This window comes from Helianthus annuus, chromosome 14 (genome assembly GCF_002127325.2).
Source record: "Helianthus annuus cultivar XRQ/B chromosome 14, HanXRQr2.0-SUNRISE, whole genome shotgun sequence".
Taxonomy (NCBI): domain Eukaryota; kingdom Viridiplantae; phylum Streptophyta; class Magnoliopsida; order Asterales; family Asteraceae; genus Helianthus; species Helianthus annuus.
In genome coordinates this window covers 25,206,837-25,220,560 of record NC_035446.2, presented here as the reverse complement: position 1 = coordinate 25,220,560, position 13,724 = coordinate 25,206,837, and the positions used below count along the sequence as shown (strand labels likewise).

Below are 13,724 nucleotides of genomic sequence, written 5' to 3'. Positions count from 1 at the left end.
CTATTATCAGGCAATGCATGTAAACGTTACAAGTAAAATTGTTCTGACATTACGATACAAATATGACAAATCTAGAAATGTATCTAATATCCTAATTCATCCTTTAATTTATTTATTTATTTTTCATGTGAAATCAATCTAATTAATTAATAGATCTGTTATAAATTTTTCTTTAAAATGTTTATTTTTGCGTTCTATTAAATATAATTTTGAGATATCGAGTAATTGTAATATGTATATTTTTTCTGATTTTCTCCATAACGCTAATTTAAAGAAATAATGACAAAAATAAAGTTTACATCATTAGTTCTAAAGAAAAATGACATTTTTTACGAGTTTTTCCTAAAGTGGTATTGGTGGAAAACTTATTTACCAAAATGAGTGATTTGAAAAATATTTACCAAAATAGGTATTTTTTAAAAAAAATATTTTTTTTCTCACTCTTAATTTTATTGGACAAAAACAATTTCTTCTTATAAATATTTTATTTGACAAGATCCAGAGAATTTTTTTATAGCATTTAGACCCAAAATTTTTAAACAAATAATGATATCTCACTTTTCGTGTAGTGTTGTTTGTAATATAGTTTTTCTTGTTTCGGAATTTATCATTATTTGAGTAATATTAATTACGACAACGAATGTTAATGTAGGAAGAGGAACGTCTTTCATCCACAAATATGTTTTTAACTTCTTTAAAATTGTTTTTGTTTTTGTTTTTTTTCCTGAAGTTACATGTTTAATTAATTTAACACCTATGCAAAGCCAGTGGCGAAACCAGAACTTTTTTACTGGAGGGTCATAATACAATTCTTTTACATCCGAAATCTGCTAGTGTACATGATTTTTTTTTACATGCATTTGCTAACTATAAGCATAGAAATCCATGTCTTAAAAACTGTATTAAAATTGTTTTATTTTTCCTTACTTGCAAAAACGTCCAAAAACCGTTTCCACATAATAATAATAATAATAATAATAATAATAATAATAATAATAATAATAGTAATAATAATAATAATAATAAGAGTAAATTACGTTTTTGGCCCCTATGGTTATATCACTTTTATTATATTAGCCTAAAATAAGAATTTTTAACATATCTGCCCCCATGGTTTCTATAACTAACCATTTTGGCCCCTAAGTCTAGAGATCATGAGGGCCAAAATGGTTAATTATAGAGACCATGGGGGCTAAAATGGTTAGACTTAGGGGCCAAAATGGTTAATTATAGAGACCATGGGGGCAGATATGTTAAAAATTCTTATTTTGGGCTAATATAGTAAAAGTGATATAACCACAGGGGCCAAAAACGTAATTTATTATTATTATTATTATTATTATTATTATTATTATTATTATTATTATTATTATTATTATTATTATTATTATTATTATTATTATTATTATTATTATTATTTGGAAACGGTTTTTGGACGTTTTTGCAAGTAAGGAAAAATAAAACAATTTTAATACAGTTTTTAAGACATGGATTTCTATGCTTATAGTTAGCAAATGCATGTAAAAAAATAATCATGTACACTAGCAGATTTCGGATGTAAAAGAATTGTATTACGACCCTCCAGTAAAAAAGTTCTGGTTCCGCTACTGGCTTTGCATAGGTGTTAAATTAATTAAACATGTAACTTCAGGAAAAAAAAACAAAAACAAAAACAATTTTAAAGAAGTTAAAAACATATTTGTGAATGAAAGACGTTCCTCTTCCTACATTAACATTCGTTGTCGTAATTAATATTACTCAAATAATGATAAATTCCGAAACAAGAAAAACTATATTACAAACAACACTACACGAAAAGTGAGATATCATTATTTGTTTAAAAATTTTGGGTCTAAATGCTATAAAAAAATTCTCTGGATCTTGTCAAATAAAATATTTATAAGAAGAAATTGTTTTTGTCCAATAAAATTAGGAGTGAGAAAAAAATATTTTTTTAAAAAATACCTATTTTGGTAAATATTTTTCAAATCACCCATTTTGGTAAATAAGTTTTCCACCAATACCACTTTAGGAAAAACTCGTAAAAAAATGTCATTTTTCTTTAGAACTAATGATGTAAACTTTATTTTTGTCATTATTTCTTTAAATTAGCGTTATGGAGAAAATCAGAAAAAATATACATATTACAATTACTCGATATCTCAAAATTATATTTAATAGAACGCAAAAATAAACATTTTAAAGAAAAATTTATAACAGATCTATTAATTAATTAGATTGATTTCACATGAAAAATAAATAAATAAATTAAAGGATGAATTAGGATATTAGATACATTTCTAGATTTGTCATATTTGTATCGTAATGTCAGAACAATTTTACTTGTAACGTTTACATGCATTGCCTGATAATAGTTCCTAACCCAAACAATAGTATCTGTTTGTTTTATGATACTAAAAAGTACAAATAACTGAGAGATACAAATGTGCGTGATATTCACGTACGATACTTTGTAGTTTGTACTAAGATGGTTTAAGGGGAGGAGGGGTGGTTCACTAGTGATAGAATCTATCACTCTCAATGTCCAATAAAATCATGCCATGTCATCAATCAAATTTCCATCACTAGTGATAGAAATGTAGGAGGGGTGGAATCACTAGTGATGGAATTCTATCACTCCCAATTTTTTTTAATTTTCATTTTAAAATTATAAATTTCACTAATTTTTTTAATTTTTTTTTAACTAGAAATTAACAATAAAACACTAAAATTAAAAATTTCATTAAATTTAAAACATACTACTTCAATTTAACATACTAGAAACATACAATTTAAAAAAAAAAAAACCTACTCCAATTTAGCATACTAGAAACATACAATTTAAAAAAAAAAAAAAAAAAAAAACTACTCCTCGTTCGAATCCGGAAACTCCAAACCTAGAGAACCTACTAGTTCGATTAAATCGAATCTCAACCGAAAGTGAGTTTCTTCTTTACGCAATTGTAAATGGATATCTTGTGGAACTTGAACTTGTGTAGGAGGATCCAGCACCCAATCCGGGGATATTGCACGTCCGTCATGTTTGATCAGCATATTGTGCAATATGATACATGCATACACTATGCTATGTATTGATTTCTTGGTCATCGAACGAACCGGTCGGTGTAGTATACCCCATCTACCCTTTAAAACACCAAATGCCCTCTCAACATCTTTTCTTGCCGATTCTTGCAATTTTTTGAACGCCTTTTCTTTAGCCTCGACAGGAAATGAGGGAGCTTTCACAAAAACAGACCAAGACGGGTAGATACCATCCACAAGATAAAAGCCTCGTCTGTAATGTCGACCATTAACATAGAAAGGAGAGGAAGGTGCGGTACCATCCGTTACGCTTTGGAACAACGGCGACGTGTGCAACGCATTGATGTCGTTGTTTGAACCTGGAACACCAAAATACGAATGCCAAATCCATAAATCATTCGACGCCACCGCTTCTAGTATGATGGTTGGTCTTTTGATGTCTCCCCTCACATACGCCCCTCGCAACTCTCTTGGACAATTTTTCCACTCGATATGTGTACAATCGATGCTACCGAGCATCCCGGGAAAATGCCATCTAGCCTCGTGTGCGGCGTAAATACGTGAGATGTCGTGGCTCGTCGGTTTACGTAAAAACTCGTTAGCATACAACTTAATGACCGCATTGCAAAAAAATTGCAAACATTCACGTGAAGTTCTTTCAGACATAGCTAGGTATTCATCATATTGATCGGGTGGGTTACCTGTCGTTAGTTGGCGAATGGCGGACGTGCATTTTTGTATCGGCGTGAAACTTGGTTTGCCCCTCGCATCGTAACGTTCTTGAAACCATTCCTCGCTTGCTTCGATGTCTCCAACAATCTTTAAAAATAATTCTTTGGGTAAACGAAACCGATCTCTAAACGTTTCGGCATTGTATAGCGGGTTTTCTACAAAATAATCATTCATCAAAACTTCGTTGGCACGTATACGATCACGGTCGACCATCTTCTTCTTTGGGCGGGACGACTCGGCATCAAGCTTGTTATACACCGACACAAAATAGTTTAGCGTGTCGTTGTCGGAAGACGACTCGGAATCGGTATCGCTAGACATCGGAAACGTCGAATCCGTAGGGAATTCCATTTGAGAAAGATATAAAAATTGTGTGAAATGGGTTTAAATTGGTATAAAATATGTAGATTGGTGTGTGTAAAATAGTTAAAATGTAGATATATATATATAGATAAAATGGATAATTTTTTTTATTGATTGTTTACCGTTTTAAAACGGTCAAAATGTTCAAACGGTCGAATTTTTCAAATGTTCAACGCGTGCTCGGATCAACAGCGTGATAGTTCCATGCGTTATGAAGCCTGCGGCGGCGGTGTTCCGTGGCCATTCAACGCGTGATGAACAACTATAACGGGACCACCCCGAGTCCTTTTATTAGTAGAGAATTATGACACTTACATAAATGGAGAATTTGGTCATGTCTCTTTCATCTTAGACCATCCGTAGTGGGGTGGTTTAGGCGTTTTTTTCATCTAAAACGCTCCACCAACCAGTGGCGGAGCTTGACCAAAAGTTTCGAGGGGGCGTAAAGTGATGAGACCCAAATTTTTTTTCCTATCCTTATGTTTCGGGTGGGGTTGGGTTGGCTATTCGATTCAAATCGGGTCAAATAATAATAGTTCCAAATAAAACAAAGTGTATATCTACCAAACTACCCATCATTTATATACAGAGTTTATAAATATTTAGGATATACAATTTAGGAAAAATAACCAGGGGGGCGATCCTATATAACTTTAAAATTTTCGGACGAAAAATCGGAACTTATACACTTCTAACCGAAATATTAGGGTGGGCGGGTGCACCCCCGGGCATCCACAATACTTCGCCCCTGGCACCAACTGCCCCTGGGCGTTGTTTTTGTTAGCCGGTAATATCTTTTGATATTATTGGCATGTATATTTTGTATATTTTGTATTAATAAGTTTGTTAGGATTACATTCATTATGATTAGTTTGTTGTCGTAATTGTCTCATTTCATTGTACTATGTATAGGGGTGATTCCCATTTGTTATGCAAGGAATATTGACCATCTTACATGGTATCAGAGCCAGCCTAAGCTCTATACCGTTTCCGCCGCGCTACACACAAATAACCAAACCCTAGCCGTCACCACTTGAGAAATACCCTAGACAGGCTGTTGCCGCCGCCCTGTCCAGCCGCTGTTCGTTTTCCGTTTCCGGTTCTTTTTTTCCCAAGCTTCATTTTCGGTTCTAGATTCACCAGTGTTCTTACAGTCTCTTACCACATAGATGATGCTACGGTTCATCTTATTGATTTCGCGTCTGCATCAAGCCGCCCCTTGCCGTCGTGCCGCCGCCGCTCATCAGACTACAGTTTAGTTAGGTTTCTAGGATTACTCGTAATCCCTATATATTGTAACTTACTCATTCAATAATGATGATTCAGTCTTTTATAATTCTTACATGGTATCAACCTTCTGGCTTTGATTTCGATCCAGCCACCACCATCCTTTCTTCACAGTCTTCTTCCTCTCTACCACCATGACCGATAAAACCGATCCCAAAACCCAAACCTCCACCCTTCACCCGGTTTATACCGTAACAAACATTCAACATAAGGTGCGTGTACTTGACGGTGTTGAAGTCTCATACCCCACGTGGGTTAAGCTTTTCACCCTCCACGCCGCCGGCTACGAGGTTCTCAACCACATCGACGGCACGCCGTCACCCGATAAAGATTCACCAGAATATCCCTCTTGGAAGAAAATTGACGTCGTCGTCTTACAGTGGATATACGACACACTCACGAATGAGTACCTGGTTCGCGTTTTGGAAGATGAATCTACGGCTTATGAGGCGTGGGTTCGGGTCAAAAACTTGTTTCTCAACAACAAGGCATCCCGAGCCGCCGCCTTACAACTGGAACTCTCCAATCTCACCTTGGCATCTATGCCTACCCTTGACGCCTACTGCCAGCGGGTTCGGGATCTTACGGATCAACTCGCCGCGGCTGATTGTCCCCTTAATAACACACAAAAGATTCTGCATCTGATTAAGGGGCTGCCTCATGAGTACGACACCACGACCTCCATTCTCAACCAGGGTCTTCCTACTTGGGAAAATGCGTGCAACCAACTTCACTCCGAGGCCCAACGTTCTGCGGCTCGTGATTCTCTGTCTCCAACTCCCATAGTTAATGCCGCCGTCAGTTCTCCACAAGAAAAATCCCGTGAACAACAGCCTTCCTCAAATCGGGACCGTCACTCCTACAATCGGGACTCTCATCCTCGTCGTGATTCCAATCGGACGGGTCAAAACAATCAGCGAGGACCCAGGCAGACATCGAACCGGCCGTACCCATTTCATCAGCCACAGTATGCTCCATATTGGCCTCCTCCACCTGACTATCCACCCTACTGGGCACCGCCCCTTTCCCCCTATCCGACGCAACCTTGGGCTTCCCCAGGTGACAACAGGCCCAACTCTCGGCCCTCCAATAGCCAGGGTCCTTCCAGGTAGCAATCGGCCCAGGCCCACATCATCGAAACTAACCTACTTGAGCCCACTCAATTAGCAGCAGCAGTCAATGCACTTTCCATGGACTCTAGTAATGATCAGTGGCATTTCGATACAGGTGTGTCTTCTCACGTGACGTTTGATCATGGGAAACTCAATACTTTTTCCTTGTATTCACCAATATCGTCAATATTTGTTGGTAATGGCAATAGGATTCCAGTTTTGGGTTCCGGTTCCAACTCCATTCCCACACCATCCAGACCTTTACATTTAAAATCGGTCCTTTGTAACCCCAACTTTATTAAGAATCTTATATCTGTATGTAAGTTCAATGCTGATAATTGGACTTCAATTGAATTTGAACCATTTGGTTTCACTGTGAAGGATCTCAAGGATGGCACGATCCTGAGTCGTCACAACAGTACCAGTGACGTTTATCCGCTCACTCCACCTGCTTCCGCAACCGCTTTCTTTGCTTTAATTAAAGACTCTCCTTTTTGGCATGATCGGCTTGGAGACTCGGGTCAACCCGTCATGGAATTTCTTAATTCTAAGCATTTTATTTTTGGTTCTAAAATAAAGACTCCACCTGTTTGCGAGTCGTGTCAATTGTCCAAACATAAACGTTTGCCATTTTCGGATTATACTACTCGTACTTTGTTACCTTTTACTATATTGCATTATGATTTGTGGACTTCTCCAATCTTGAGTCATGCAGGTTTTAAGTACTATATGGTCTTAACGGACGATTACACACAATATACATGGGTATACCCGTTAAAATTTAAATCCGAAACTTTAACAAAATTCACCAATTTTCACAACTTTGTCAAAACCCAATTTAATCTCCCTATTAAATCTTTCCAATGCGACTGGGAGGCGAATTTGATAACACCAATTTTAAAAATTTCACAACTCAAAACGGTATTCAAATTCGGTTTTCTTGCCCTCATACGTCTCAACAAAACAGTAAATCCGAGCGCATGATTCGTCGTATTAACGAAATTATGTTTGCTCTTCTCACCCATGCTCGCCTCCCATCCACTTTTTGGGTCGAGGCTTTACACACGGCCTCGTACCTCCATAACATTCTACCCACCAAACTTCATCAAAATCATACTCCTACCGCCCTTTTATACCTCCGTCAACCTTCCTACGACCATCTTCGGGTATTTGGTTGTTTGTGTTATCCCAACCTTTCATCCACTCGCCCTCACAAACTTGCATTTCGATCTACTCCATGTGTCTTTCTCGGTTATCCGGCCAACTACCGCGGGTATCAATGCCTTGGCATCGCCACCGGTTAAACCATTTCTAGCGACATGTAATATTCGATGAAACAAAGTTCCCTTTTACCAACCCCTCTAAATCGCCATCATCACATTCGTTTCTCGACCCCTCCCCTCTTATTTTTGTCATTATTTCTTTAAATTTGCGTTATGGAGAAAATCAGAAAAAAATATACATATTACAATCACTCGATATCTCAAAATTATATTTAATAGAACACAAAAATAAACATTTTAAAGAAAAATTTATAACATATCTATTAATTAATTAGATTGATGTTACATGAAAAATAAATAATTAAAGGATGAATTAGGATATTAGATACATTTCTAGATTTGTCATATTTTAATCGTAATATCAGAACAATTTATATATTCTTAAAGAAGGTTGGTGGCTGTCACATCACAGCCACCACCTTCATTGAAATCTAAACTTTAATTTGCTTTGATGCATGGTTGGTTGTGACAAATATGTACAAAGGTTAGGGGTTCGACTCTGCTTCAACCCATTTTTCTTTAATTGATGTTCTTTCTTTCTTTTAATATTTTTTTTAATCATTGTTTTTTTCTTTTTTATTTTACTATTCTTTTTTTTATTATTGTTACGACTAACCTCTTAACTTACCCAAAATATATTTTTTTCATTTTAATCCAAAACATTAACATAAGCTTATTTACGTATAGATCATGACTTTCATAAGATATATGATTTTTTCATCCTCTGTCGCAATGCGCGGGTTAAATAACTGGTATAAACTTAAAAACCATTGTTGTGGACAATGGTCTTAAGTTTTCTTTTGTGACCCTCAAGTTTATAGACGTTATATTCAACCTAATCTTTTGGTAAGTGACACATTGACCCATCATTTATTTCTACTTAAAAATTTCACACCTCATCTTCTCCAACACCTTAATTCTTTTGTTTAAATTACTCTTACGACTTTATACCCGAAGAAGGTCGGTGGCTGTCATATCACAGCCACCACCTTCTTTTATATATAAAAATGTTCTACTTCATTGAAATCAAAACTTTAATTTGCTTTGATGCATGGTTGGTTGTGACAAATATGTACCAAAGGTTAGGGGTTCGACTTTGCTTCAACCCATTTTTCTATAATTGATGTTCTTTCTTTCTTTCTTTTAATATTTTTTTTAATCATTGTTTTTTCCTTCTTTATTTTACTATTCTTTTTTTATATTATTGTTACGACTAACCTCTTAATTTACCCAAAAACATTAACATAAGCTTATTTACGTATGGATCATGACTTACATAAGATATATGATTTTTTCATCCTCCGTCGCAATGCACGGGTTAAATAACTGGTATAAACTTAAAAACCATTGTTGTGAACAATGGTCTTAAGTTTTCTTTTGTGACCCTCAAGTTTATAGACGTTACATATTCAACCTAATCTTTTGGTAAGTGACACATTGACCCATCATTTATTTCTACTTAAAAATTTCACACCTCATCTTCTCCAACACCTCAATTCTTTTGTTTAAATTACTCTTACGACTTTATACCACAATGTGCGAGACATTATACTCTTTTTATCTATGCATAACCACGTTAATGTCACTAACGTAATGTGTGTAACAAAGTTAAAAACATGTCAAGTCACGCGTGAGCACCGCACGTTAATGTCATCATAGTATCGCATATAACGAAGTCACAAACTGATGTTACCGCCGCAACGCGCGGCACGGGTAAAAATCTAGTTTTACTTGTAACGTTTACGTGCATGCCTTCATAATAGTTCACAAACAATAGTATCTGTTTTACGATACTAAAAAGTACAAATAACTGAGGTAGATGCAAATGTGTGTGATATGTTGGAAATTTGGTGAATTGATATTAAATATATTATAATTTAATGAAATTATAAATATTAATTAGAATATTCATATGGTAAGTTAAAGAGTAACTCTTGAGTATTTAATTAGTTTTATTAGAGTTTTTAAGTCTCTAATTAAGTGACTAATTATGTGGATAATTAAGTGAATCCTTTCACTAGTCTTGTACAAATAGTAGGCTATGTGCTTTCTTTTGTGATAAGAGAATAGGGTATTGTTTTGTACATGAAGAATATTAGAAGTAGGATAAACACTTGAAGACCAACTAGAGAGATGAGTATTCTCTACTTGTTTTCCACCACATGAGTTTAAACACTACAATTACCGGATGTAACTTTGGGCCGGTGAGCCATCTCCGGCAGTACAGACTGCTTCAGCTGTTGTACCCTGGGAGACAGACGCGTCGTCTTTAGTAGAGGCGCGAAATCTGTTTTAAGGGAAGCGTGTTGAACACGTGCCTCAACCAAAATCGTCAACGTTTTAGTGTGCTCTTTGTTGCAGTCAAGGAGTATTTTTCAAGACTCAAGATGATGAATACTCGAGTTTAGGATGCTATCAAGTGCGCGAGAAGGACCCACTAGAGATGCGGCTTAAATCAAGATTGGTATATATAATTATATCTATATTCTTTTTATTAGTTATTGCAACTGGTATTGTACTATGATATTTCCTACGAATAACGAGAGTCTTGTTATGATATATTTGGTAATTATATTTTACAAAAGGTGAACCTATTTCTTACAAACTTAAAACAGATTTAGTGAGATTGTTGGTACAATCTTAAAAACCTTATTTATAAGGATTTTGGGTTTACGAAAGGATTTATAATAGAATAAAAAATATTTTTAGAGGTTATGATCTTATAAATATTTTTTTGGGAAATATGTATGTAGTACAACTTGTTGTGTTTGGATTTTTTGAGATTGAGATAAAATCTTAAATCCTATACCGTGGTACAAAACGAATTGTTTTGGTTCCAACGTTTGGTTTTTGAAACGATTTTGGGAATCGTTAATTTTTCTAACTTTTGTGTTAGATCGGGTTTATTAGTGTAAACCATACGTTTTTTTTAGTAAACGTTAAATTCTCTAACATGTGTGTTAGACCAGAATTATTGGTGTAAACCATACGTTTTTTGTAAACGTTAAATTCTCTTCAGTAGAGTTTTTTATGTCTTTAAATAAGAGTTTTATGTTACTTGATTAGAGTTTTATGTCTCTATTTAAAGTAGACTTTTCATCCACCAATGGATTGATATGAACAAATAAGTCTTATAATGATTTTTGTAATCATTTGTCTTCTAACATGTGTGTTAGAAACGTTCATGAAACGCGTTAGTTTGGAAGCAATTTTAATTGTTTAGTTTCTAACGTGGGTATTAGAAATGACTTATTTATTTGAACCATATATGTGCTTTTAGCAAGTCAATTAACATTTTGTGAAAATGTTAATATTTCTAACGTGCGCGTTAGAATTTCTTAAATTTTAACATGATTGTTAAAAATGGTTAAAATACAAATGCTTTGAAATGTTTTATGTAGACATTTTATATAAGCAATTTGTTGTAGCATTGTTTTAATGCTTTGTATGATTTAGAAATAAAATGTCATACACTGAAGTTAATGTTTGATTGGCTTCAAGGAATTAAATCACCATAAAGTGATGGTGTGGTATTTATATGAATTTAATGAAATTAAAATCACTTAGTAGACTCTTCATATGGAAGATAAACTCTCAAGGAGAGTTTCAAGTCAATTTATTAGTTTTTATTAGAGTTTTTTTTTCTCTAATAAAGTGAGACTTTTAGTAGTGTATTTATGTCAATTTATTAGTTTTTATTAGAGTTTATGTCTCTAATAAAATCTCTAATATGGTGAAACTCTTGAGTAGAGTTTTAATGATGACATCTGATGAGTTTTATTAGAGTTTAAATTTATAATTATTGAGACTCTTAACTCTTCATATGGTGAAACTCTTGAGTAGAGTTTTAATGATGACATTTGATGAGTTTTATTAGACTTTAAGTCTATAATTATTGAGACTCTTAACTATTCATATGGTGAAACTCTTTAGTAGAGTTTTAATGATGACATTTGATGAGTTTTATTAGAGTTTAAGTATATAATTATTGAGACTCTTAATTCTTCATTTGGTGAAACTCTTGAGTAGAGTTTTAATGATGGCATTTGATGAGTTTTAATGATAACATTTAATGCTCTAATTTGGTCATGTTTGGTACATATAAAATAACCTAAATTTTCTAACACGTGTGTTAGAAAATGTGTATCAATAATACGAGGTTAAAGATTGTTCATAATGAACAGAAATGTTTTATGTAAACATTTAATTGCCTATGTGAGCATTAAAGATGATGAGAAATGGTTTATTTTATAAACTATATCTTTGGAAAACGTTTTATGTAAACGTTCGATTCTATAATGTGCTTGTTATAACGTTTTTTTTAACATGCGTGTTAGAAAATGTTATTTGGTGAAAAACAACTTCGTGTTGTTGTGAACAAATTTAATTGTCCAAGTTTACTATGTAAATGTAGTATTTGTAACAACTTGGTGTTGTTTTGAGCATAATTGTCCAAGTTTAAAGTTTAAACATGAAATAGGAAACTTGTACTTACAAGTGCATGGAGTCTTATTGAGAGAGTACCTCAAGACATGCCATGAGACGATATTGTTGAGAAGATTTCGGTCAGATTTTAAAGTGTTGAAAATAAAAGCACTTTACTATTTGATGTCTACAAATTGTCTATGTTCCGTTTAAATTTCAAAAGTGATTGGCACTTATGATTTAGTTTCCAATGTATTTTATTGTTTTGTGTTCAATATCTTCGGATAACACATGCATTTTTTTACAAAGAAATAAATCACTAATGGTTGTGACGTATAAATTATTTTTGTGGAAAATAATTATAACGTCGGTTATACATTGTTTAAAAGAATATGGTTTTAAACGGATAGTACATGAAAATACTTGGACATAAATAACTTGAGAGTTGTTACATTGACTAAAAGTCCAAAACAAAACATCAAATGTATAACCACATCATGAGTGAGTAATGAAAGAACGTAGTGAGTGTATTGAGATGAAATACACTAACGACATTCATGTCGACATACTTCATTAGAAGTCGTTGGAAAATTCACAAGTGTGAATTCTAACATATTAAAGTAAAAGTACTATATGTTATTGTATACCTTTAATAAATCTTGCGAGATTTATAAGTAGATGCGTCTACCACTTGATTATTGTTAGATCCATATGGAGATTTTACCTTTATTTAGGAGAGCATCCTAAATATATATATCTCCTAATGAATAACAATAGATGTGTGCAAATCACTTATGGCAAATTATGAATGCCATGTTGTTGAGTGTCGATCTAGTTAACTCTATCTCATACATAATAGTGATTGTAGACAGAAACATTCATCTTGTTGGTGATGAATGTGTTTACCAAGTGACTTGGATTAAGACTTATGTTTAAGTACTTATGAGTCAATGGTAGAATGTTGGAGATCAAAGGTACAAGTTATGTTCCTTAAATGAATGATAAAATTTAGCTATGTGCTATATACAATAATTTGTGAGGCTTTCCTAAATATTGATGTTTTAGGATTATGAATAAGTCTCATTATTTTGTCTTAACAAGGGATGAATGTTGCAAAGTGATATTATGATATCCTTAGGGCTGTGAAGAATCAGAATGATGCATCTTCTGTTCACATGCTAAAGTATTATAGTCTAAAGCATGCTAGACTAGTACTTGGTTAATTATGGGTCTTGACGGAGACTAATTAACTCTAAATATTCAAATGTGTATGAACACAAAAAGAATTTGTGTATAGACAAAGTTGAGGGGGATTTTTCATTCATTATAAGGAAAAGACATGTAACTTTTAAGAGTTTGTTCGAAAAGCTAATGAGGAGAACTCATTGTCTAAGCTTATTCTAGATGTTAAATTAGAATTATTCTAAGTTGGTGACAAACTTATGACAATGGCAAGTGTTGCTTTGGTTAGCTCAGAAGC

General features: G+C 33.8%; 1 protein-coding gene across 1 annotated transcript; it reads left to right on the top strand.

The window, feature by feature from the left end:
* Positions 1 to 5,558: 5,558 nt before the first annotated feature.
* Positions 5,559 to 6,536, top strand: LOC118486456. The gene has a single exon (XM_035982923.1). It carries the CDS (start codon positions 5,559 to 5,561, stop codon positions 6,534 to 6,536), a length of 978 nt encoding a protein of 325 aa, XP_035838816.1.
* Positions 6,537 to 13,724: the final 7,188 nt, after the last annotated feature.

Bases quoted from the DNA above. Each gene is read 5' to 3' on its own strand.
- LOC118486456 (XM_035982923.1), top strand. From the start codon at position 5,559: ATGACCGATAAAACCGATCCCAAAACCCAAACCTCCACCCTTCACCCG.